Source organism: Panthera uncia, assembly GCF_023721935.1.
Source record: "Panthera uncia isolate 11264 chromosome B2 unlocalized genomic scaffold, Puncia_PCG_1.0 HiC_scaffold_24, whole genome shotgun sequence".
Taxonomy (NCBI): domain Eukaryota; kingdom Metazoa; phylum Chordata; class Mammalia; order Carnivora; family Felidae; genus Panthera; species Panthera uncia.
The window spans coordinates 37,679,972-37,707,907 of record NW_026057580.1 but is presented as its reverse complement, the minus strand read 5'-3'; the positions used below and the strand labels follow the sequence as shown (position 1 = coordinate 37,707,907).

At 38.1% G+C, this 27,936-nt stretch overlaps 1 protein-coding gene across 1 annotated transcript in view; it reads left to right on the top strand.

Moving 5' to 3' along the window:
* The first annotated feature begins 1,582 nt into the window (after nt 1-1,582).
* TMEM30A (transmembrane protein 30A) overlaps nt 1,583-27,936 on the top strand; it is a 38,935-nt gene continuing 12,581 nt past the window's right edge. The window contains exons 1-2 of the mRNA XM_049652898.1: nt 1,583-2,032; nt 25,461-25,568. Coding sequence (XP_049508855.1) covers nt 1,796-2,032; nt 25,461-25,568 — 345 coding nt within the window. The 5' untranslated portion in view covers nt 1,583-1,795. The remainder of the gene's footprint in view (nt 2,033-25,460; nt 25,569-27,936) is intronic.

Genomic DNA, 27,936 nt, shown 5'->3' with positions numbered 1-27,936 from the left:
ACTGACAGAACTTAGCAAAATAAAGGTATTCCATGCCTTCTCCATTAACTGTGATAGATGAATGTTTTCCATTTGAGCCTTAGGTTAAAAGTAAACTTGCATAGATCAAAACAAAATAGACCCACCTATGTCAATAGGGCTAAGAATTTGAGAGATAATGGATGTCATATAAGGGCAAAACCAAGCAAGCCAATTATCTGCCAGATCTTAATTGGCTCACATCTTGAGACGTGTAGTCATTGTGAAAATGTATTTAATTTTAAATTATGAGGCCCAAACGCTCTTTCATTTCCCTTTCCTTGGCTTACCTTACAAAAGGCATAAATACAGACAAAGCCTGACAGATAATAAAGTTTGGGTATTTGTTTTCAGATACTATAATTTACTTTCTGGTTTCGGTTTCAAAGACTCCAATATAATGTGACTTGTATAAAATTAAAAAAAAAAAATTGGGGCACCTGGGTGGCTCAGTCAGGTAAGCATCTGATTCTTGATTTTGGCTCAGGGCATGATCTCACTGTTCCTGAGATGGAGCCCCTCATGGGGACTCTGCGCTGACAGCTTGGAGCCTGCTTGGGATTTCCTCTCTCAGAATAAATAAACTAAAAAACAAAAACAAAAACAAATATATGCTTATTGCAGGAATTGTGGAAAATACAAAAGTGCAAAAAACAGCGAAAAAGTATCCTCCATCTAGTCAATGGATATTACCACTATTTACTTTTTAGTTGGGCTTTATACTATTTAGGTGTAATTTAGTTATTTTTTATATCAGGAATATTTCCGAGGGTCATTAAGTACTCAGCAGTTTTAAGGTGTCTACATAGTATCTCATTTTATAGTGTTGCCATAATTCGTTGAGGTTTTTTTATTAACAGTAAAATAAAAAGCTACAGCTTATTACAAGAGACTTCTTAAAGTGCAAAGGAGAAACGCAGACACAGAAAATAAGGTAAAAGTTAACATAAAGACCATTAATGGAGGAGAAAATAGCTTAGAGGTAAGCTAAAAGGGTTCACCATCTGGTAGGATTTATTCTTACAGTACAATAGGGTCACTCATCACGCATCTCACTTTAACGTTTACGTTTGCGCCTTGAGTAGAGGTTTATATATTTAAGAGAAAGTCGCGGTCTTATAACCTAAGCAAATACTGCCAATCCCGCCAGGCTTGGTGTGGTCTTTCAAACGCTCGGATACCCCTCAGAGGGCTTCGAGGCAAGACAAAAACCTGTTTGGCGCCAAAGCCACCAGAAAGACTTCAGCAGCTCCAGGGCTGAGGAAGGTGATTTGGGCCCAGTGGGCTGGACTTGCGTCCCAAAACGGCCCTCGCCATGATAACCACAGCAACAGTCAGGTGAGTGAGAGCAGAAGCTTCGGCCCGAGGAGCTAAAACAAGCATACGGCGTAAGCGTCGAGACCTCTTCGCTCCCAGGGCGGCGCAGGCGCAACGTAGGTCCACGCTCTGGGGGATTGAGGCCCTCACTTTGTCGTCACAGGGCAGATGATCAGGGTGCGTCCGCCTCTTCCCTCTCCCTTCTACCCTCCTCCCCTTTCCCCTCCCCTTGTCCCTCAGTCTTCTCCCTCCTTCCTCTCTCCCTCCCTCTGGCGTCCCCAGCCGACTCCCGCTTCCGGTCGGCGGCAGTCTGCGGAAGGGTGTCCCGCCTCTTCCGCCTTTACAGAGGAGGTGGCGGCGGCGGCGGCGGCGGCGGCGCCTGCGCGTCTTCTGTCAGGGTCAGCAGGCGGGTCCCCTGGGTGGTCCACCTGCGCTTCGCGGAGCCGCGCCGTGGGGGTCGATGGCGATGAACTACAACGCGAAGGATGAAGTGGATGGTGGGCCCCCGTGTGCTCCTGGGGGCACCGCTAAGAACCGGAGGCCGGATAACACGGCCTTCAAACAGCAACGGTTGCCGGCTTGGCAGCCCATTCTTACGGCTGGCACGGTGCTACCTACCTTCTTCATCATCGGCCTCATCTTCATCCCCATTGGCATCGGCATCTTCGTCACCTCCAACAACATCCGCGAGATCGAGGTGAGGGGAGGGAGCGGCGGTGGGAGTTGGCGCTGCTCTGGAGCGGGGTCCTCCCGGTCCGCTCCACTCCAGCCTCAGCTCCCTGGAGGTTGACAGGCGGGCTCTGCCCTCCCCCGCGTCTTCCCTCTCTAATGTTTCTTCTTTTTCTTTCTGTGTTGCTTTCTATATTTGCAGTTTTGTCCGAGTTTCCTCTTGCGATTTACAGGGTTACGGACGGAATGGATGTTTAACGCAGGGAGTGGGTCAGGTGAAGAACGCCCGCCCCTTCAGTGCGCGGTTTGTGTGGTTCGGTCGGGGTTTTCGCCTCCAACGGAGGTTTAAAAAAAGGGGGGTGGGGGGAGAAGTTAGATCTGGATGTAACTCCGGAAGAACTGATGTGGTCAGAGTCATTACTCGTGTAGGGATTACAGAAATTAACACGTTGGCCATTGTTAGGAAAGGAGCCAGAGTCATAGAGGTATTGATGATTTTTATGTAAAGTTGTCGTGTTATCAGGTCACATATTCGGACACGTAACCGAAGTGCGCACAGAAGTTTTCATTTGGGGCTAATAAATGCTCTTACATGTAAGGCATGATATAGGTTAAAGGTAACCAGAATCTTCAATTCTGGTTTGCTTTTAAACTACGCTTAATCACTGTGAAATACATCGCTCTAGTCTCCCCCCCCCCCCCGAATTTAAATTTGGAAGAGTCAAGTGCTATACGCAGAGAATTGGTTGTACACTATCTACTGAACATTTTACTGTTATAAACATGACATAGAAACTTGGGAAAGCATCTTGACTGTCGGAGCCGTATCATAGTATCTTCATCTATCTGTAGTGGTGAAGATAGGTTGATACTGGAATGTAAATGCTTTGTAGAGATGCCCTGTATTAAAATCTGCCCATCCTCTTGTATATCGAAGGGTATAGTTATCTGTTTGGAAGGGCAAGAACTGGTATCTTCTCATGATTCCTTCTGTTCTGTTAGGTTATGCCATTTTTTTTTTCTAATTTCATTAAATACTTTAAATATGTGCATGTGATTTAATGGGTCTTTCAGAGTAATTTTATTTCAATTAATGGAATAGGAACAAAGATACCTATTTTATGGTATAATTTACGATGTTACTTCTAAAGCAAAATCCGTTTGTCTTTTAATTGTACAGTGCTCACTTTGATGTTAATAATACTAATGAGAATAGTATCAATAGCATAGTTTTTAAATGTTTTACTAAAAATTCATTTTTGTTTAGTAACAGGAGAAAGTGCTACAGTATGTTTCTTCAGCATGTATTTTTGTTTTATCCTTTTTACCTCCCTAAGTGTCCTGCATATGTAGATAGTACTTGTTCACCCAACCACAGTAGGATCACACATATTAGGATCTGAGCAAAAACAGTGTAATGCAAGGGCCCATGGGCTCTAGGTTGGAGTTAGGCAGAGGTGGGGTTAAATTCCAGCTCATCTACTAACTAACTAGCTCAGTTTCTTGGAAAATTTAATCTCTCCAAGCCTAAGTTTCCTCACCTGTAAAATAGGTGAATGATGCCTCTCTTCTAAAATACGAGAATTAGAAACAATATAGGTAATATTCCTGACACTAAGTTTTTACAATAAATAGTTCCTTTCAATATGATAATCACTGATCAGGAAATGAGAAATGGAGTCAGAGGGATTGATATTTGTCACTAAGCTATCAGAGTGTTGTAAAATTAAGACAAAAACCTAGATGTCTTGATTCCCAGCCTTGATCTTGTACACTACACTAGAATCCTACTGCAATGTTCATAGTTAAGTAGAAGAAAAGAATTTAACGTTAGAAATTTGATCATTTTACTTAAACTTAAGATAATAAGATGAAAGTAGCAATAATTTGGAATTTTATATGATGGGTATTTGCTAAATTATCAGAACTTAACTTCTGTTAATGTTTAATATACTATGAAAATAAATATTTACTTTCTTTAAAACTTTTGGGTTCTGAAATAAGTAAGCAGTTGTTGAAATGGAAATTTCAACTAACTAGCTCTCATATATGTGATTCTGAATCACGGGGGCTGAGGGGCGCCTGGCGCAGTCGGTTAAGCGTCCGACTTCAGCCAGGTCACGATCTCGCGGTCCGTGAGTTCGAGCCCCGCGTCAGGCTCTGGGCTGATGGCTCGGAGCCTGGAGCCTGTTTCCGATTCTGTGTCTCCCTCTCTCTCTGCTCCTCCCCCGTTCATGCTCTGTCTCTCTCTGTCCCAAAAATAAAAAACGTTGAAAAAAAAAAAAAAATTTGAATCACGGGGGCTGAGGAGTCTCCTGCACCTTGGTCTGATGAAAAGGGCACTGAAGATTCAAGGCATTAGAGTTGAGGTCTCAGCTCTGTTACTCTCTAGATTGTGATCATAGGCATACTTTTGAGTCGCAGTTTCTTTTTCTTGAAGAATCAAAGGTTCAGACTAGGTGATCTCTGAAATGCTGTTCAACTCTAAAAATCTATGACTTCGAGCTTTAACATGATTTTTAAAAATGCTGCATATTTGAATTGTATCACCTTTAGAACCAGATGAAATGAAAATTGGTAATGATTAGGAATTTTGTACCAATGCTGATAGTTGTGTAAATAGAATTTTAAAAATTAATTTGGCTGTTAAATATGTAGAAAATTGGTTCTGGACTAGAACCAATGTGAAATATTAGAAAAACTAGGGAACATTCCCAAAACATACATGCTTGTTTCTGCCAGCTCTCCACCTTTTGTTAGCCACTAGTTTAGGTTAAAATATGTTGAGGGTTATTAAAAGTAAATGGGTAATGAGAAGTTCTTGCCAGTCTCTACACTGTAAGTTGTTCACACCTCTTTAGCTTATTTCCTCAATTTTGAAAATTAAAAAAAAATTTTTTTTAATGTTTATTTCTTTTTGAGAGCGAGGGACAAAGTGTGAGTGGGGCAGGGGCAGGGAAAGGGAGACGAAGAATCCGAGGCAGGCTCCGGGCTCTGAGTTGTCAGTGCAGAGCCCAACGTGGGCCTTGAACCCATGAACCGTGAGATCGTGACCTGAGCTGCAGTGGGACACTTAACCGACTAAGCCACCCAGGCACCCCTCAATTTTGAAATTTTAAGAACTTTCTTTGCTGTATTACATCAAATTACTAGGCCAGAGGAGACTTGTCAAATAAGAATGCTTTTGTAATTTAGCTTAAAGTGCTGATAAGATCAGAAATCCATATTTTTGAGACACAAAAATCGATGGGTCTTTACCCTTCTCCCAGAAATGTTATATTAAAAAATTACTCTTACAGAGCACATTGGACTCCCCTGAAAAGGGTATAGAAAAGATATTTTTAAGTTTTAATGCTTCTATGTGGCAGTATTATCTTCCCAGCTCCATCCTGTTAGGTTTGTATATCTTGTTTAGTTGGGTTTTAGATTTTCCACCATCTAATTCAATGAAGTTGTTAGAAAACTAAAGTTGTTAATTTTATCATTCATAAGAAAATATTTTAAATATTTAATATCTCAACACTAAGGTTTAATATCTTCATTTAATATTAGCAGCAAGGAATGAATATTTCCTTTAATTTGGCAGTTGTAGGAGTCAGTCACATACTTTTATGGCAAAAATAATGATTTTCTAGTCTTGGGACTTTGTTGGTGAGGCTGAGATATTTCTTGAATAGAGTTAACTTGAGAAAGGTAATGAAGTATTCTTAACTTTTGCAAAGGTATTTATCAGTGTGAAGTTATATTGTTTTAAATTAATGGTTAGAATCAGATGAAGACATTTTTCAAAGTAATATTCAGAGTAAATTTAAAAACTAAATATTTACTTCAAGTTAATATTACCAAAAGGTTCAAGATAATGTTTTCTTTAACTTTTAGTGGAATAGGACCCCTCCCACCCACTACGCCCTTGCTGCCAGCATGTTTGATAGAGAAATTCCACCTCTCTTCTACTTTATCTTATGTCATTTACTGCCCTCAATTATTTAATTCTGGTTATTTTCTGTTTCCCTAATTTCTGATAAAAATATTTTCTATCTGTTGTTTGTACTCCTGTGTAACTTGGATTCTTACATAATAAGAGTTTTAAGATGATTAGATTTCTCTTCTGCATTTAGCATTATTCTTTGTGTATGCTTAACTTACAGCTAAGAGTCAAGGAGGAATAAGTTGCTGTGTAGAAATGATTGTTAAAGATAAGGCACTTTATGTTAAGAAGTTTAAAATTTTGATATTCAGATGAATTGCAGCTGCTTAGAAGCTGACTCTTGGAAATTAAGAAGTTTGTAGTGTTTTAATTTGTTTCTCAAGTAACTTTAGTACTTAGAGCAAGATATGACAAAGTAAATATGGCTGGCCCAGACCATTTTGTAAAGCTCAAGAACTGAGAATGAATGGTTTTATAGATGAACAATTGCAATTGATTTGATGATAGGGAACACTAATTTTGGACGTCACTTACATGAAATGTTACCCCTCCCTCCCCCAAATAATTCCATTCTTATTAGTAGACCTATATTACCAAAATATTGTATGCCATTGTTATTATTATATTTTGAATTTCATCAATAAAAATTTGTGCAAAGTTGTTTTCTTTTGTTATATAGGAACCTACATAATATCCTTGACCTTGCTTCTTGATTTGCAAAGTCCAGAGTGTTTACTTTCTGGCCCTTTACAGAAAAGAATTTCCTGCCCTTGACTTCAAGTTTTAAAGAAACATACAGGCAAATTTGGCATTTGTTACAAAAATAGCAGTGTTTAATTTATACATTCTAATCCTCAGTAATCTTTCAAGGTAGGTATAATGATCCCTGATAATTGCTTGTGTTCAGTCTTCTTTGTACACATTTAATAGATGTATAATACCTTAGCTAAACTTAACATTAATCTTGACTCAGGTGGTATCATTTTTCATTTTTTTTGTCACAGTCAGATTAAGTTCAAGCAAGGTAAAAAAAAAATTGCTTTTGAAATTTTTACTTTGAAGAAAGGATTTCAGATAAATTCTTTAGCATGTAATTATTAGTTCAAAGGGGTACTTAAAATGCCATTAAAAAAATTAATCTAATTAATACCTACAATGATTTACCTTATTACTCAGCATTTTGTTGGGTGACCTGTTTAGGTCTTAACATTGATTTCCTTTAAGACAAATTCACATTCAAAAATGGAAGTTTTCCAGTCCTTCTTATATAGTGTAAATACTGCATGTCCTTCAAATTCCACCTTTCCCAGCACATTAAATTCAGTTTGTTTCTTAGGAATAGGATGTATTTTTAGAATTACTAAGAAGAAGTGGAAGTTTGATTTAGAGGAACAATTATAGTGGTAGCAAAACAAAGCTGAGAAATATGATAACTCTTAAACTAATCTAGTCATCTACATCTGTTGTTCTGTTTTACCTCTGATTCTTTTGTGTTTTGTATTTAAGCTAATGGGCAGGTCTACAGTTTATCATTGTATTCTGTACTGTGCTTTGTATGCTTTTTACATTTAATATTAACTTTTTAAAATAGGGGAACTGTATGTAGTTCCTCTTCCCCCAGTAGCCTCTTTCTTTCTAGGATAAGTTATGGACTATTGTCTTTAGTATAAACCTTTTCCCTACCTTTATTGAGGTATATAGTTGACAAATAAAAATTGTATGTTTTAAGGTGTTCAGTGTGATGGTTTGATATATATATCTGTGCATTGTGAAATGATCACCATAATCAAGCTGATAAGCACATCTGTCACCTACAGTTACCTGTTTAAAAAAATTTTTTTTTTTAGTGTAAACACTTTGGTGAGAACACTTAAGGTCCACTCTCTTAACAAAAAGATGTGAAATGACAAGTGTTGGAGAGGGTGTAGAGAAAAGGAACTCAGTGGAATGTAAATCGGTACGACCTTTATGGAAGATCCTCAAAAAATTAAAAAAGGAACTACCATAGGATCCCACAGTCCCACTACTGAGCATGTATCTAAAGGAGATGAAATTAGTATCTGAAAGAGATAGCTACACTCCCATGTTCACAAACTGTGTTTATATCCAACAGATTTTATTACAATCTGGACATTAGGACAGGCTACCCTTGAATTTTAGCTGATAAAGGACATAATGGGTTTTGGTGGTAAAAACTCTATAGGCTGAATTAAATTTATCAGGAGTTTTAATTGATATTGAGCACATTCTGTACACAAACTGCTGTTCTGGATATAGTGCATGTTAGAAAAATGTTTGTGGACAGGGCCTCTTAATTTTTTTTTTTTTTTTTTTTGCTCATGAAGAGTGCCTGTCTTAAGGGGCCTAGAATCTTTTGGGATGGGGGGGGAGGGGGGCGGGTAGATGAGATTATACACCTAAAAGGAAAACTAAGCATTGCTAGCTGAGTGGCACAAATAGAATATGCCTTAATATTTCAAAGGAAGATAAGATCACATCTGTCTTTAATAACCATGGAAAGGTTTGTGGTGGAAGTGGGCTTTGAGCTGGAACTGGAAGGATAAATAACACTTCTAAATGGGAGGTTGGATGCCTTCCAAGAAAGAAGGTTAATATGAACAGAGATGTAGTGACAGGAAATCAAAAGGTATAGAGAAAATCGGAATAAGGGCAAATAACCCAGTGCTAGGTTGTGGATAGACTTGAGTATTTGATAATGAGTATATTGAACTAGGGAAGTGACAGTGATTGATACAGTGTGTATCCATTAGGATTGGGTTCAACAATGAGGAATTAAGATTTTCATTCTCATGTAAAAATCCCTTAGAAACTTGGTTTCTGGCTAGTTGTAGAGGTTGTTTTACTGGGTCCTCATTCTGTCTAGTTTACTGCTCTGCCATTCTTAGGGATTGGATCCCGTGCTGACAGGCCAGAATGGAGGAGAAAATTCTGTTGTCACATCCTTTTCCAGACAGAGGTATGAAAGAAGGGATAGAGAACAAAGGGATAGGCCTTTTAAAGAAGGTTCATGGAAGCTGCCACATACTCCTCCACTTAGTAACAAGACCATATGACTATAAGGGAGGCTAGAGGCTGGAAATGTGGTCTTTATTTTGATAACAAGATTGGGGTGTGTGTGTGTGTGTGTGTGTGTGTGTGTGTGTGTGTGTGTTTTGTTTTTAGAGAAATTGCTTTTCTTTTTTTTTAAAGTTTATTTATTTTGAGACAGACAGACACACGCAACCGGGGGAGGGACAGAGAAGAATCCCAAGCAGGCTTTGCCCTGCCAGAACAGAGCCTGATGTGGGGCTCAAACTCATGAAACCACGAGATCATGACCTGAGCTGAAACCAAGAGTCAGATACTCAGCTGACTGAGCCATCCAGGCACCCCTGTGTGTGTGTGTGTGTGTGTGTGTGTGTGTGTGTGTGTGTGTTTTAAGATTTTTAATTTTGGTGTAGTTAACATAAAGTGTTTTATTAGTTTCAGGTGTACAGTATAGTGATTCAACAAGTCTATATATTACTCAGTGCTCATCATGATAAGTATACTCTTTAATCCCCATCCCCTATTTCACCCATCCACCCGACCCAGCCCTCCCTCTGGTAATCATCAGTTTGTTCTCCATAGTTAGTAATTGAGTTTTCAACTATGGAAGAAAGGTAGCACAGAGATTGAGGTTGGAGGATGTTAGGAGTCTCTGCAAAATTGGGCTATATATAGGAAGATTTGTCTGGTAGTAATATGTTGGCTAGATGGAGCTAAATCATCTTGTATGAGTCTAGTAGTTTAGACACTGAAAAATAGATTGCATTTTTATATTGATTATAGTTGTGAGTTGAACTTGATTTCATAGTAAAAGCCATTATGTGTTGTTTTATATGTGAAATGCAAATCAGGTGTATCACTTTGTTGATAAATTTTTAAAAAATAAGTTAATAGAAGGAATATTGAATATCATTACCTCCCTCTTATTTTCTTCAGACTCTCTTTTTTCCTTTTCTGTTCAACATGTAAGTGTGTTCTAGTTCTACCTCTTAAAAAATGAAAAGTCCTATCTTAATTCTGTGTAGTAATAAAAATATTAATGACTTAACTTTGAGTGTTTACCCTGCTAAAAATTTTACATCCATGTGTCATTTGATATAGTGATACATGGTAATGTTATTATTACTTTTTTTTTTTTTTTTTAAGAAGGGGATGTTAACTCTGAGATTAAGTCGTTTGCTTAATCACATAGCTAGAATTCATATCCTAGCACTCTTACCCTTTGTTTTCATTCCTGTAGTTGCTGGTCTGTATTCTTTTTTTTCTCCACAGTCTGTTTGAAAAGAAGGGTCCACACTTGTTGATAATGTCCATTCTTATCTTTCATTAACTTGCTCCTTAATTTATCGTATCTGAAGTATATTGGATAGTTGGATGTAAAATGCTATGAAGAAAAATAAAGGAAGGAAAGGGAATAGGAAGGGTTGAAGAATGATTGACAATTTTAAATAGAATAGTCTGGGAAGGCCTCAGTAAAGTGGTATTTGAATAAAGATCTGAAAGAAGTCAGGGAATGAGCCATATTGATAACTGAGGGAAGGATGTTCCAGGCAGAAGAAATAGTAAGAGCAAAAGTCTTGAAGAGTGTGTTTAATAGGATGTTTGAGGAACAGCAGAGAGGCCGGTGTGGCTGGAGTAGAGTGAGAAGTGGGAAAGAATAGTAGAAGATAGGGTTTGAGTGGTATAGTAATGGGGTGCACATCATATGGGTAAGGATAAGGATTTTGGAAGCTATTGAAAAGTTTCACACAGATTGGTGACATGATCTTACTTATGGTTAAAAGAGTCATTCTGGCCATGATATGGAGAATATTACCTGTGGGGATAAGAGTAGAAGTGGATTTGGGGGAAGCAAGAATGTCCTGTCTTCTTCAAAGTCCTTCTAGCTAGACTAAGAATCAAACTGACATGAGATGATCCAATTTAACAGTGTACATGTGAGGAATCCATACAGATATGGAAATTCCAAAAACAGGCAAAATGAGATATATGTGTCATAATAAACTAAGGAGAAGGGATAGAAGCTTGGAGCTTTAAAGGGAAGAAATGTAGTTCACAGGGACATAATTGTTTGGTAAACAAATGTTTGCTGGGCCATTCAGAAACAATAGGGCATAGAAGACTTTGATCAAACAGGCCTTGGTAGGTTCCTCTCTGTCTACCATATGTAGTTCATAGTATGATGTAGTTATCTATGATGATAGCTCTCTTCCTGGAGCAGGTCCTCTATCTAAATTATTTTTAGGCAGTTGTGGGGGAAGTAAAGACCTTTTCCTGAATCTGCTGGGTTTTGATGGCCTTTTAACTCCCAAGTAATCTTTATGCCAAAGTGACCCATCTTGGAGCAGCTTGCCCTTGGCCCCTGCACAGGGAAACGAGATAAGGGTCTATTGCAATAATTCAAGCAGGAGATGATGGTGGCCACAGTAGAATGGTTGCAGTGAAAAGCAGTTAGATTTAGGATATATTATGAAAATAGAGTTAATAGAATTTTCTCAGGTAGTAGACTTGTGGGGGTGGTGGTGAGAGAAATGATAGAATCAAAGATAACTTTAAGATATTTTGACCTACTTTGGAAGAATGGAGTTGTAGTTTATTGAGATGGCGGAAGACTATAGAGGAAGTTTTGGTGTAGTACTAAGAGTGTGAGTGTGAGAGGCTGAAAAAAAAGGGTTCCATTTTTGACTTGCTAGGATGAGATGCCTTTTAGACATCCAAGTTGGAAATAATGAGCAGGCAATTGAATATAAGAGTCTAGGGGGAAGGTTAATACTTTGGTTACATATTTTGAAGGTTAATTAACACAGATGATATGTAAAGACAAGATAAAATGAAGTCAAGAGAGTGGTTATAGGTCAAAGAAAAGTGAGAGCATCTAGACAGCCCTGAATCACTCCAGTGTATATAAAGGTTGGGGCGATGGGGAGGAACAGCTAAGGGGATTAGAAAGGAGCAGCCAGTGAAGTAGGAGAAAAACAAGGTAAGTGTGGTGTCCTGGAAACCAGTTTTGAGGAAGAGTAGGTGAACAGCAATGCCCAGTGCTGCTGCTGCTAGTTCATATGAAGGGAGTGTTGAGAGCTGACCTTTGTATTAGCAACATAAAAAGCATGGTGCACCTTCCTTACAGTGAATGCCATCACCATCTACTGGGTTTTTCCACACCAGAAATCCTGGAAGTCAAACTAAACTTCTTTGTCATCATCCCATCTCTAGGTACTAAAGTTCTGTAGATTCTAGATTCTACTTTATATATCTTGAATCTGTCTTTTCCTCATTTCCAATGCCCTTTTCTTAGTTTGTGTTCTCAACATTTCCCACCTGGATTGTTGCAGTGACATTCTGTTTTCTTTGCTTCTAGTCTGATATTTTCTTTTCCTTGTTTTAAAAAAATGTTTACTTTATTTTGAGGGGGGAGTGGGACTAGGACAGAGAGAGAAAAGGGAGAAAGAGAATCCCAAACAGGCTCCTCACTGTCAGCGCAGAGCCTGACACAGGGCTTGATCACATGAACTGTGAGATTCTGACCTTAGCTGAAATCAAGAGTCAGAGGCTCAGCAGACTAAACCACCTAGGCCCCCTAGTCTGGTATTTTCTTTAGCAGGGTGAACTTTTTAAAAGACTAGTTAATATTTCATTTTCTTGCTTAAAGTTTCTCCTATGGCCCCCTCTAGTATTCAGGCTAATGTTCAGACCCCTTAACGAATGTAATTTTCTTTATGCTATCATAAATACTTCTCTACTCTCTAACCTCACCTCCTACCACTCCCCTACCCTTTGCTCTAGCCATAGCAGACTACTGTAGTTTCTGGAATGTGGCATGCTGCCAGGTCTACCTGAAATGTCCTTCCTTTTCTTATTCTGCCATTTGTTTCAAATTTCATTTCTGTCAACACTGTGGAAAGTGTGCCTCGTTCCTCCCTTTTCCCACCTGATATATATGTTTCTCAGGTTCCATAAGTACTAGCTTATGGCCTGACATAACATTATCAAATTATATCCTGTAATTATTAACATGACTTTCTATTTCACTAGTCTAAATTTTTTTGTAGTATGAATAGTGTATTTTTCCATCCTATGGCACAATGCTTGGCATCTAATAGGGGGTAAGATGTTTTAATGAACAAATTAATTAAACCGAATAAGTACAATCAAGAAATTTTAAAACAGTTTATTGATCATCTGAATGGTACTGTGGGTCTGAAGGAATTCTTGAAATTAGCCAAGGAAAATGTTATAGAGTAGAAGATGAAATTTGTATGATATGATACCCATTGTCAAGAGCACCCTGTGACAGCACACACATGAGTTGTCTCTTTCCACAATCTCAGCTTTATTCAATAATAGAACAGAGTTAATCACAATTATAAAGCAGGTTCAGGATTCCAAACTCAGTGTCATTTCACCATGTGATTAAACCTGACTTCTTACACAGCACACAGAGCAGAACATAAGATAAACCATACAACAAACAAGATAACAGAAGGGTATAGGAAGTTAAAAAGTCAGTCTGTGGATGCGCAGTTGAGATAAGACCTCATCTGGTCCAGGTCAGCTCTGGGCACTTGCTGCTTATGTTCAAGCAGTGAAGGATCTCAGTTCTGTTCGGAGATAATCAGGCAGAGCCTTCGGTGGCAGTTGCCTTTTTTAAGTGGTCAGACATAGAGGTCAAGTCTAAAGAGTGACATTTTGCTGCAAAAATCCTCCCCCTTTTAAAGGAATTTAATCAGTTTTGGGCCCCTGCATATCTCCTCTGGCTCTGCTTGTTATCAGTTCTGGGGTGTCAGCTGATGTTGGTCCTGGCGATATCTTAGCTGCAGTACCTTTAACTACTTGCATCATTGCTTGACACAGGCTCCTGCTTGTCATAAGAAACTCCGTTTTGCTCTCTACATCCATCTATGTCTAAAGGCAAAACAAATTTGCCTGTTGAACAGTATCTAGATAGTGCTGAAAATTTAGCAAACAAGTTGATTGGCAAATGTTGCAGCGAGGGAGGGGGGTGCATGATTTTAAAAATGGCATAAAATACACTCACTGCTCTGCACACCAACATAGATTTTTTGGGGGGGGGGTTATTTTAAAAGTAAGTGCTGTTGTATACATATTAGTTCTGAAAATTTGGAAGCCGAAGACCAACTACCAGTTACATGGATTTATAGTTTGATTTCTAAAATTAATTGAAATTTATTTAAGGATGATTATATGACATTATAGCATCTAATAACGTTGTTCATCAATACACTAAGTTGGCTGTTGTTCTCAGCTCTCAGGTCTCACATTATATACGATTATATTTAGTTTTTTTTTTTTTTCTTTTTAAGTTTATTTATTTATTTTGAGGGGGAGGGGTGGCAGGAGGGTCAGAGAGACAGGGGAAGAGAGCGAATCCCAAGCAGCCTCCACAGTGTCAGTGCAGAGTCCTATGGTGGGGTTGATCTCATGGTTCATGAGATCATGGCTTGAGCTGAAATCAAGAGTTGGACTCTCAACTGACTGAGCCACAGGTGCCCCTGATTATATTTAGTTTTGAAAAAAATTATGTGACTTATTTTTACTTAATTATTTAGAAGCTATAATGTAATTTTTCCCCTCCCTTTAAAAAAATTAGCATGAGGTCTCAAGTTTGATCTGTAGTGGAAGCAATGAGAGTCAAATTCATGGATACTAAATATATTGTTAAGGAAGAATTCGCAGAACTTGGGAGCTAATGCCAAAGTTGAGATTTTGAGTTTAGATGCCTGGGACAATGGTGATGCTTTAGCCAGGGCACAGGGGTGCAAGAGCACCTGGCTCTAGGGGTCCCAAATAGATCAGGTTCAGCCAGTGGCTGCTGACAAAATCCAAAGACAGAAAAATGAGTGGTGGTGAAATAAGAGCAATTTATTTTAGTGTGATCAACACTGGGGAGATAGTGGACTAGTTTCCAAAAGTGCTGAAAATACTTCTAGGTTTATATAAGGAAAATGTGGGGGCACCTGGGTGGCTCAGTCAGTTAAACGTCTGACTTCAGCTCAGGTCATGATCTTGGGGTTTCTTAGTTCAAGCCCCTCATCAGGCTCTGTGCTATCAGCCTGGAGCCTGCTTCGGACTCCATGTCCCCCCACCCTCTGCTCCTCCCCACTCTCTCTCTGTTTTTCTCTCTCTCTCAAAAATAAATAAACATTAAAAACATTTTTATAAGGAAAATGTGGGACAAAGGTCAGTGGGTACATGCCAGTGGGCAGTAAAGGTCTGGGCAGTCATTGTCTTGGAGTCAGTCTTACAGACTCTTGCTTGCTCAGGGAACTCCTTATTGCTTAAAGGGGGGTAGTTTCAGCTCCCATCTCGGGGTGCTTTCCCAGAGGGTCTTTTGCTTGGGTTAAGAGATAAGCTGGAAAGAACTTAATCAATTAGAAAGTACAGACTGAGGTCAGAATGGAGGTAGTTGAAGTCCTTTTTCAGTACCATTTACAGACATCAAACGAAAACAGTCGGATGTAAGATTAAGGGATTCAATGAATCATCAGTATTGATTTTTCTTTAAGTCAAATTTTTAGGGAAGTACAACCAAAAAGGATTAAAACATCATATATGTATGAGTTAATTTTCAAAAGATCACCATAAATTTGAATAGAGATGGTTAAGAGTTCCAAGTAGGAAGGAAGAAACACAACCAAGTGAACTCAACATCTAGGAAAATAAAATGGGACTGGGGGTGGAGATAAGACCAGTGACAATTTAGAGAGGGGAGTATAATGGATGCCACATGATACAAAGTAGCATGAGGTTATTGTCAGAAAATAGCGCTTGAGACATAGGTAAAAGCCACTAATGTTTGGACATCAGTTGTATGACTATACAAAAACAGTATTTTATATAGAGGTGATCATGTATTTCCTCAAAATAGAAAGCTCTCTGCTTTATTCATATTAGTTTGTCTGTTCCTTTAATCTACCCTATTATATAGGTTGGAGCATAATTAGCAATGCCCTTTTCATTAGTTTTTCCTAGGCAATTTTTGTAACTTGATACCTTAGTAAGACTTTTAAGGTATAGACTAAAACGTTATGTTGAAATTAATTTTTTTTTTGTTGGTAGAAATGGATTAAATGCCATATATAAAAACTTTGTATTATAAAATTCTATTTCAAACTCTAAAAGTTAAGATGGTCCTGGGATTATATTGTCAGGGAGGAAGAATTTCTGCTACCCTTCAGGGTCCTTCTAGTTGGACTAAGAATCAAATTGACATGAGACAGATTAACAAGAGAAAATAAAATTTGATAATATACTACAGGGAATGCATATAGTCATCGAAATCTCAGCAGTCAAGCAACATGATGTTTATATATGAGCGAAGGAGAGGAATAGGGGTCTGAGGATACAAAGGAGAAAAAAAAAACATTAGCAGGAAGGTGAAAGGAGGTGTTGGGAAAGCAAAGGTTGCCCTGTTGTGTAGGTAAGTTTCTTAGGTAAGAGGAATCTCTGTTAAGGCTCTCTTCCTGGTACAAGTAAGCATTTGAGGGGGAACTGAAGGGCATTTCCTCAATCTGCTGGGTTTTGATTGCTTTTAACTTAAAATAATGTTCATGCCAAAGTGACCCATCTTGGGGCTGCCTGCCCTTGGCCCCTACAATATCTACTTATCATAGCAAAGTTGTTTTTAATCTATATTTTAGTTGCAAAGTATGAAGATTTGGTAGCACTGTTTAAAACAGTGGTGTATTCACAATTGATACCAATTTTATTTGAAAATACAATGAATGACTTTAGAATTGATTTCCGGGGCGCCTGGGTGTCTCAGTCGGTTAAGTGTCTGACTTCGGCTCAGGTCACGATCTCACGATTGGTGAGTTTGAGCCCCACATCAGGCTCTGTGCTGACAGCTCAGAGCCTGGAGCCTGCTTGGGATCCCATGTCTCCCTCTGCTCCTCCCTCGCTCATTCGCTATCTCTCAAAAATAAATAAATATTTAAAAAAAATTTTTTTAATTGACTTCCATATTTGTAAATTGTCCTGTGGTGCATGCTGTTCAAGGTTATAGGCAGCAGCAGTGCAGTGTAATGGAAAGAACAGCAACTTTGGAGCTGGACAGATATGAACCTATCACTGTTGTGGATTGAATTTTGTCCCCCCAAAACACATGTTGAAATCCTACTCCTAGAACCCGTGAATGTGACTTTATTTGGAAATAGAGTAAGATGTAATCAAGTTACATGAGGTCATTTGAGTGGGCTCCTATGCAATATGACTGGTGACCTTATGCGAACAGACAGATGTGCATAGAGGGAAGGTGATGTGAAGACACAGACATAGGGAGAATCATGCAGCAACTGAGGCAGAGGTGGAGTGATGCAGCTGCAAGTCCAAGAACACCAAGAATTGATGGTCACCACCAGAAGCTAGGAGGAGGCAAGGAAGGAATCTACCCAGAGTCCCAGAGGGAGCATTGCCCTGCTGATACCTTGAATTCAGACTTCTAGCCTCCAGAATTGTGAGAGAGTAAATTTCTCTTGTTCTAAGACACCCAGTTTATGGCTGTTTGTTACAGCAGCCCTAGGAAACTAATATAGTTACATAACAGCTGTTTAACCTCTGAATCTCAATTTTTCTGTAAAAGGTTAAGAATGTATTGGCATGGAGAAGACATTTGGGAATTAATAGCTAGTTTTGATATTGCTGTCCTTCAAACATAATTTACATTATTTATTACCTACTTCATCAATGTATCATTTCCAAGTGTGAGATTGAAACTTACTGATTGAATTAGTAGTAAAATCCTTGTCTATGGTTCCTACTTAGGTTCTCTAATTTATAGAAACATAAAACAGATTTCATATGATCCATAGAGTTTGATTAAGATATAAAGGACTAAATTGTTTTGTAGCTGTAAGTTTAGAATTAAGCTTTTGATTTTTTAAAAAGTAATCTTCAGAAAAGATTAAAATGGAGTGACTGAACCTAAAAAAAAATCATTCAACTGCTTTTAAGAGGCTGTAAATAAGTTAAATATGGATGTTTATTTCTTTCCTTTACTCCCTTTATCTGGTGAGTATTTTTGACAGGAATTTGTCTATAGTGATATATTACCTATTAATAAAACATTTTAAATACTTGAAAATATATTATTCATTGCTCTAAGGATACCCTGCTGCCTTATTGTACCCCTGTTACTTCTTTCACTCACACAGTGCAGACCCACCTACTTTCCTACTAGGGTGAAAAGAACATAGATTTTGGAGAAAAGCAGAGCTGGGTTCAAATTCTTGCTCATCATTCCTAACAGGGTAATCTTGTGAAAATTATTGAACTTTCCTAAATAACAGTTTCCTAGGTTAAAATAAGGAAAATAAAAACAGACTTTGCCAGGACTATCGTAGTTTTTAACAGACAGTGTGTATTAAGTGTTTATAGTGTCTTTGCTCTCTATTTTCTTGCTTCTCTATTCCCCCTCTTTCACTTGTACAAATGTTTTTTTTCTTTTTACTTTTTTTTTTTAATGGCTCAGTTCAAATTCTTTTTTCCTCTCATTTTTTTAAAAATGTTTATTTATTTTTGAGAGAGAGAGAGGGAGTGCCAGCAGGGAAGGGACAGAGAGAGAGGGAGACACAGAATCCGACTCCAGCACAGACTCCAGGCTCTGCGCTGTCAGCATAGAGCCCAAGGTAGGGCTCGAACCCACGAACTGTGAGATCATGACCTGAGCCAAAGTTGGATGCTTAACTGACTGAGCCACCCAGGTGCCCCTCTTTTTTCTTCTAAGAAAGTTTTGGTTCACCTAGTACTCACTGTCCTCTTTGCCATTCAGTTGGCACTTAGCATTTATAGTTTTCTTTGTATTCACGTGATACCTTTGATAAAGTAGTCTTCTAGAGGCAAAGAGGACTGATGAGTCTTCAGAAAAAATTTAGTGGGAGGAACATTGGGTTTGGAGTCAGAAATCTTCGGTTCTAGTCTACTACCAGCTATTGCTATTTGTATGACTTTGGGCAGGTTTCTCAATGTATTCTCTTTGCATACAAGGGAGATAACAATACAGAATTTTGGTGAGGATCAGATGATATACAGTATGTATATAATAGAAAGGAATGTGTAAAATGTATTGAAGTATAAGATACGATTGCTTTTGTATCTACTTTGTACCATATGTTATGCCTTGTGTGTAGTAAGGCTTAATATGTTAATGATAGTGATTTTTAAAAAATTCCTTTCAGGGGCATCTGGGTGGCTCAGTCTGTTAAGCATCCAACTTTGGCTCAGGTCATGATCTGATCTGTCAGTGCAGAGCTTAGAGGCTGCTTCGGATTCTCTGTCTCCCTCTCTTTCTGCCCCTCCCCTGCTTGCATGCACTCTCTCAAAAATAAATAAATATTTAAAAAAAATTAAAAATTCCTTTCAGATTTCCTGAACTCAAAAGACATGCAATTTTTTTGTATATTTTGAAAACTGTAATCAAAAGATTGTAATGTAAATGTTTTGGCTATCCCTTTATTTTGTTGAAGTATAACTTAATATTCAGCAATTATTCTTGGTTCCAATAAAATGTTCAGTTTTAATATACTGTAGTATAATTGATTAGATTTAACATTCTATCATATTATGTTTGTTCAAATAAATAAATAATGTATACCCTTGGTTAGTCACAGCTAATGATCCTTCTTTCCTACTTTGTCCTAGAAACTAATTTGAAAGAGTGATTTGAGAGGATTTTGTTCAAAGGCATACAAAATGGTAGTAGGCCCAGCTGGCAACTTTTTTTTTTTAAATCCTTAAATTAGTCTTAAAAAAGAGAGATAGTGTGTGGAGATTTTTGAAAATAAAAATTTGAAAAAAATTAATGAAGTTTAATACAGATTTTAAAATATAGTTCTGTCTTGGGGCACCTGGGTGGCTCAGTCGGTTGAGTGACTGACTTCTGCTCAAGTCATGATCTCACGGTTTGTGAGTTCGAGCCCTGCGTCGGGCTCTGTGCTGACAGCTCAGAGCCTGGAGACTGCTTCTGATTCTGTGTCTCCCTCTCTCTCTGCCCCTCCCCCACTCATGCTTTGTCTCTCCCTCTCTCTGTCTCAGAAATAAATAAACATTAAAAAAATAAAATAAAATAAAATATAGTTCTGTCTTCTAAATGGTCTCATCTTTTCAGTATCATAAAACTTGGCTTTCAGTGGAATATTGTGCATATAGAGGCCCTGAATGAAAGGTTGTGGCCCAATAGGTCTAGTGCTAAATTACATATGCTTTGCCTCTTTTCATTTAGGAGACCTGTGTTTTTACCTTGTTGTAGTTATGTGCCTAACTTTTCCTAGATATTTGCAGTGAATAAAAATTTTCTTGGGGCGCCTGGGTGGCTCAGTCGGTTAAGCGTCCGACTTCAGCTCAGGTCACGATCTCGCGGTCCGTGGGTTCGAGCCCCGCGTCAGGCTCTGGGCTGATGGCTCAGCGCCTGGAGCCTGCTTCTGATTCTGTGTCTCCCTCTCTCTCTGCCCCTTCCCCGTTCATGCTCTGTCTCTCTCTGTCTCAAAAATAAATAAACGTTAAAAAAAAATTTTTTTTTAATTAAAAAAAATTCTCTCTAAACAAAGTTTCATTAGTAAACAAATAAGCTTGATGGAGAACATTTCAATATCAGAATTTGACAAAACCAAGATGAAGCAGTTTTGTGTTTTTTGAAGAGCAGTCAGATGTTGCAATTAGATGCTGGCTCTATTTTCTATATATTGATTTTAACCTTTTTTCCAATTATAAAGAAAAAATGAACATCCATATATAAAGTTTAAATGTTCAGTTTCAGAAATAAAAATTAAACAGCTATTTTTGTACTTTACTAAGGTAAATTAAATTCTTATTTATCGAAAGAGTGAGAACACAAGCCACAGACTAGGAAAACAATTTTTTAAAGATATATTTGACAAAGGACTATTATCCAAAATATGCAAGGAACTCTTAATATTTAGCAATAAGAAAATGGAAAACCCAATTAAAAAATGAGCAAAGACCTGAAGAGATATCTCACCCAAGAAAGTATACAATATCTTAACTTGGGCTCTTATGACAAGATACCATAGACCAGGTGGCTGAAACAACAGATAATTATTTCTCACAGTCCTTGAAGCAGGGAAGTCCTAGATCATGGTGCTGGTAGGTTCATTTTCTGGTGAGAACCCTCATTCTGGCTGGCAGAATGTCACTTTCTTGCTATGTCCTTACAAGGGCAGAGAGAGAGTTCTAGTCTCTCTTCCTCTTTTTATTAAAGACACTAATCCTGTCATAGGGACCCCACCCTAATAACCCTCATCTAAACATAATTACCTCCCAAAGGCTCACCTCCAAATGCCATCATAATTGGAGGTTAGGACTTCACAGTACAAATTTTGGAAGGGATAAATTCAGTTCATACATTCCACCCTTGTGCTCCTCAAGTTCATGTTTTTCTTGTATGCAAAATATACTTTGATTCCATCCCAACAGTCCCCCAAAGTCTCAGCTCATTCCAGCATCAACTCTAACGTCTCATCTAAATATCAGTTCAGTCAGATATGGGTGACACTTCAGTTTCATTCATTCTGAGGCAAAATTTCGCTCCAACTGTGAACCTATTTAACCAGATGAGAAGTCTGTGCTTCCAAAATACAGTAGAGGAACTGATAGGGCATAGACATTCTTATATGAAAGGGGAGAAAATGAGAGGAAAAAAGGGGTTACAAGTTCTAAGCACATCTTCAAAACCTAGCAAGGCAAATACCATTAGATTTTAAGGCTCAAGTGTAATCCTCTGGTTTGATGCTCTGCCTTCAGGATCCACCAGGCTGTCAGTCTTGCTGCAAGGCTCTTTCTTGGCTGCTACCGTCTGGCCTGTTGAACCCTTTTTCATCTTTGAACTGAGGATGAAGTCCTGATGGTGTCTGAGTCATCTTTGGGGTAGTTCTTCCCTTGTTTTGAAGAATAATAGCACATGTTTGCAGTGAATTGGTTCTATTGATCAGTCCGGTAGGATCTAAGAAGTCCCACAGCCCTCTTCATTTTGTCCCGACTCTTTCCTCTTTGGTTCAAACTGGTATCATTTCTGCTGGCGTAGCTGTTTACGTCCATGGTTCACACCCACACTAACAGCTTTACCTAGTGGTTGTTCAGCCACACCCATAGTATTCTCTTCAGTACAACATTTCTCATTTTTTGCAACGTGGATAGCCTTGAGAATCTCCCAAATCTTTTAAGTTTTGGTCCCTTTTTGCTTAACATTATTTCAGCTTCTATTCATTTCTCCCTTCTTGCATTTAACTATACGCAGTCAGGTGGAACCAGGCCACTCCTTCAACACTTTGCTTAGAAATCTTCTAACTAAATATCCAGTTTCATCTCTCACAAAATATCCTTCCACAAAACACTAGAACACAGTTTAGCCAAGTTCTCTGCCACGTCATAATAAGGATCACTTTTTTTTCTCCATTGCCAAGTAACATGTTCCTTGTTCCTGTCTGAGACCTCATCAGAATGACTTTAACCATCTATTATTTTGACCAGTATTCTGTTCATGATTATTTATGCATTCTCTTAGAGGATGGTAGCTTTCTTTCTGACTCTTCAGGTTTCTTTCTGAGGTCTCAGCAGAATTACTCTTAATGTCTATATTCTTAGCATCGATCTCCAGTTTCTTGCAGCCTCTACCCTTTATACAGTTCCAAAGCCACTTCTTTCTTTGTAGGTATTTGTTATAGCAGCACCCCACCTTTCAGTACCAAACTCTGTTTTAGCTTGGACTGCTGCAAAAACAAACAAATAAAAATAAACCAAAACCCCAAAAAACGAACAAAAAACACAGACCAGGTGGCTTAACCAACAGACATTTATTTCTTATGGTTTTGGAGTCTGGGGAGTCTAAGATCAAGGTACTAGTAGATTCAGTTCCTGGTAAGGACCCTCTTCCTGACTTTGCAGATGCTGCCTTTTCAATTTGTTCTTACAGGACAGAGAGAGAAAGAGAGCTCTGGTCTCTGCTTATAAGGACACTAATCCCATCATGGGGGCCCTACTTTCATGACATCATCTAAACCTGATTATCTTCCAGTGGTCCTACCTCCAAATATAATCACATTTAAAATTAGTGCCTAGGGGCGCCTGGGTGGCTCAGTCGGTTAAGCGGCCGACTTCGGCTCAGGTCACAATCTTGCGGTCCATGAGTTCGAGCCCCACGTCGGGCTCTGTGCTGACAACTCAGAGCCTGGAGCCTGTTTCAGATTCTGTGTCTCCCTCTCTCTGACCCTCCCCTGTTCATGCTCTGTCTCTCTCTGTCTCAAAAATAAATAAAAACGTTAAAAAAAAATTAAAAAAAATAAAATAAAATTAGTGCCTCAACATGTGAATTATGGGAGGATATATTTTGTCCCTAATGTACAGATGGCAAGTAGTATATGAAAGATAACATCATTAGGGAATTGTAAATTAAAACAAGATACCACTGTACACCTATTAGAATGGTGAAAATCCAAAAAATTGACAGCAGCACATGCTGGCAAGAATGTGGAGCAACAGGAACTCATTCACAGCTGGTGGGAATGCAAAATAATACAGATAGTTTGGCAGTCTTACAAAATGGAGTGTGCTCTTACCTTACAATCCAGCATCCCTACTCTGTTACTTACTCAAATTGGCTGAAAACGTAGGTTTACACAAAACCTGCACAAGGATGTTTATAGTAGATTTACTCATAATTGCCTAAACTTGGAAGCAACCAAGGTGTCCTTTAGTTGGTGAATGGATAAATAATCTATGGTGCATCCAGAAAATTGAATAATGTTCAAAACTAAGAAGAAATGTGCTGTTGAGCCATGAAAAGACATGGAGTAACCTTAAATGCATATTAAGTGAAAGGGGCCAATCCGAAAAGGTTACATACTGTGTGATTACAACTGTACGACATTCTGGAAAAGGCAAAACTGTGAAGACAGTAAAAAGATCAGCGGTTGCCAGTGGTTAGGGGAGGGAGGGGTGTATAGGTAGAGTACAGAGGATTCAACTCTGACACTAACCATTGTGAGCTAGCGTCAAACTCCACTGGTGTAAGGGCATGGTTCTCAACAAAACCGACACCACTTTAGACACCAGCTGCAAGTCAGGTCCCCAGGCTACCCACACTTCTGGTTAACTAGCACAAATCCAGGGGTTTCCTAAGACCTCCCCTCCCAACACACACACACACACACACACACACACACACACACACACCTGTCCTTCTGATGTCAGTTGCAAGTTTAGAGGTCTCCAGGCCATCTGCACTTGACTGTAAATCTGGGGTTCTTATGACCCTTCTCAGATTCAATAATTTGTCTGAATGACTCAATTTGAGAAAAGTGCTATACTTAGGATTGCAGTCTTACCGTAAACAACATAAATTAGGGCTAGCTAAATGAAGACACATTGGTTGAGGTCTGGGACGATCCTGAAAGAAGAATCTTTTGCCTTTCTATAGAATCAGGGCACATCACACTCTCTTGGCACATCAATGGGTTAACCAACCAAGAAGCTCCCCTGTGCTTCCATTTCCAGAGTTTTTATTGACATTTCATGGCCAGGCATGATTGATTAAACATTAGCCCACATGATTGAACTAAATTGCTATCCTTCTCCCTCTTCCCAGAGGTCAGGCTGGGCCAAAGTCCCTAACCACATACAGTCTTTCTGGTGACCAGCCCCCATCTTGAGCCATCTCTTTAGCACAAACTCTAGTGTGTGAATCAAGAGGCTTATCAAAAACAAGTATACTCCTGTCATTCAGGAAATTCCAAGGGTTTTAGAAGCTCCCTGCCAGAAAACCAGGACACAGACAACACAAATTCTTTATTTTACAACACCAAGTTTTTTTGTTTTTGTTTTTTTTGAAAATGTACCATGGAAAGCTGAGGTGACTGAAAAGTATTCAAGATGGGAAGATTTGAGAGCAATGATTGGTTTATTGATCTCTGTTATCAGTTTGGTATTTTAATTGTTTAGACTTTATATAGCAGTTGAAATCTTTATACATCATGTAGTTAGAATTTTATATCTGTGACGCCTGGGTGGCTCAGTTGGTTGAGCGTCCGACTTTGGCTCAGGTCATGATCTCTCCTCTTGTGAGTTCGAACCCCACATCTGGAGCCTGTTTCAGATTCTGTGTCTCCTTCTCTCTCTGCCTCTCCTCCACTCATTCTCTTTCTCTCTCTCTCTCAAAAATAAATAAACATTAAAAAAATTTTTTTAAAGAATTTTATATCTGATTTTATGTAGAACTATATTTCTCTTGGTAAAAAGGAGAGACGAATTTAGGAAAGATGAGCCAGTAGAATAATATAGGACCCTTTCCAGTTTTTATTACCTTACTTTGTCAATATAAACAGATACCTTAAAAACAACTTTTTTCTGTACTATAAGTTGTTTCATTGGACTCATTTTTCCTTTGAATAGCAATTTATTTCAGAGGGTATCCACTTTCTTCAAGGGAGTGCTTACTTACATTTTTCTCTTACAGATTGATTATACCGGAACAGACCCTTCCAGTCCCTGCAATAAATGTTTGTCTCCGAATGTGACACCTTGTATTTGTACCATTAACTTCACACTGGAACAGTCATTTGAGGTCAGTATTCCCAATGTGTTAGAAAAGCCTGCTTTAAAAAATACTTCATTAAAAATTTTTTACTAGTTATTTCATTTTTTTGTAATCACTTTAATTTTTGAAGTACATACACTTTTGAGCAAGATTGTTTTGTTTGGCTGTTGCATTATGCTCTCTGGTAATTAAATATATGTATTTATTTAAGTAGTTAAGTTAGTACTTTATAAACTAAATTTAAAATATTTTATCTTTTCACTGGAAAATTTTATTACTATACAAATCAAGGTTTTATCATGTTTATATCAAATAGTTTAACCTACTTTTAATTCTAAAGCAAGTTTTACTTTAGAACATTTACTAATTCATTCATCATTTAATTGTATTATTTTCTATCCGATAGGAATTACCATAAATGCAAACACTTAGTGAAACCTTATTGATCTTTTATGTCTTGATAAGCAATTAGAACACTGTGTGTGTGTGTGTGTGTGTGTGTGTGTGTGTGTGTGTAGTTGTCAGTGTGTCTTTTGCTTTCATACTTATCCGTCATTGGAAATTGAGCAGATGCTATAAAAGACATGAAGATATAGAATAGGCATTATACGACCAGTTTGGGCTTTCCTTTACCTAAAAATTGAGCTTAAAAAATTAGTGTTTTATTCTTCAGGGAGCCAAACTACTTTAATACATGTCAACTTTTTAGATTTTTTCACACTTAAAATATTTTTAAAGGCCTCGGTGACTTTTATAGTCTCTGGTAGATAGTTGCCATCTAGTGGTTGTAGATGCTCTTGCACTGAGATAAAGGATAATAACACTATCTTAAAAAACATGAAAATAAATTTGGGAGAAGACAGTAATTTAATTATTTTACTATGTTTCAGCAGAAATAACATATGAATTTAATTTCTTTTTAATGTTTTGTTTTATTTTTGAGAGAGACAGAGAGTGTGAGCAGGGGAGGGGCAGAGAGAGAGAGGAAGACACAGAATCGGAAGCTGGCTCCAGACATTGAGCGTGTCTGCACAGAGCCTGACGTGTGGCTCGAACCCACGAACTGTGAGATCATGACCAGAGCCGAAGTCAGACGCTTAACCAACTGAGCCACCCAGGAGCCCCCATATAAATTTAAAACATCATAAAAATTCTATTCTTTTTCACTGTGATGAAGAAAACTGTAAAGATAGGTGCATTAAGTTCTGCTTTTGTCAAAACAGACAGAATTAAGGAGATAAAACAGACTTGTAATGATTAGTAGTTTCAGTAGTTTCTGTCCCCATCCAAAAACACTTATTTCAGAGCTTCTCTTTCTGAAAAGTGCATTCTTTTGTGGGCTCTGTGTCCCTTCACAAGACCAAACTTTGAATTGGATTAACAGCCTTTTCAAAGTTATTTTGTCTTAGTATTCATTGAAAGGATTTCTTTTTCAGTTTATAAGTTGAATTTACTATACTGTTTCTTAGTTGAGATATTTTTAAGCATATTCTTTGTTTCTGTGATATTTTTGATAACCAAAAAAAAAGTTTTTATGTATATAAACATTTTCTCTATACAGAGTGGGAAAGTTTGCATAATTTGACATTTGAAAATCAAATTTTAAATAAATAATTGTGTATGTGAAAATAGCAAATCAAATAAAGCATACTTGAAATGTTACTGAATTTTTTTTAATTGAGTTACTTTTGATTATAGATTATGGAGGTGGCAACCAGAAATGAGAAAATAGCTTACTGTTTCTGCTACCTCCTATATATAACCCTAAGTCATTCAAGATGGTTTTGTGGTACCTTCTCAACAATTGTGGTGTATATAGATTACCCTTCTTTCACAAGTTACTCCAATTGGCTCCTCCAGCTATATTAAAGTATTTTTTTATTGTTACACATTGACTCATTATCTTAGATACTTTACTAATTGTTAATTTATTAATTACTTATATTACGTGTAGTATCTTGTTGAGAAATATATTATGTCTCAATTCAAGTTCAGAATTTACTTGGGCAATAAATAAAAGTTGACCATTGTCCCTTTGAAAAATTGACTCTGGGGGGCGCCTGGGTGACTCAGTCAGTTGAGTGTCCGACTTTGGCTCAGGTCATGATCTCATGGTTCGTGGGTTCGAGCCCTGCGATGGGCTCTGTGCTGACAGTACGGAGCCTGGAGACTGCTTCGGATTCTGTGTCTCCCTCCATCTCTGCCTCTCCCCCTCTTGTGCTCTGTGTGTGTGTGTCTCTCTCTCAAAAATAAATAAACATTAAAAAAATTGTATAAGAAAAAAATGAAAAGTTGACTCTGGGTGAAAACCAATCTGAATTGTAAAAAATTTGAAGTTGAAAGTAGAGAATAGGCTAATAGGTTCCCTGAGGTATTTTTTTTTAATGCAGATAGT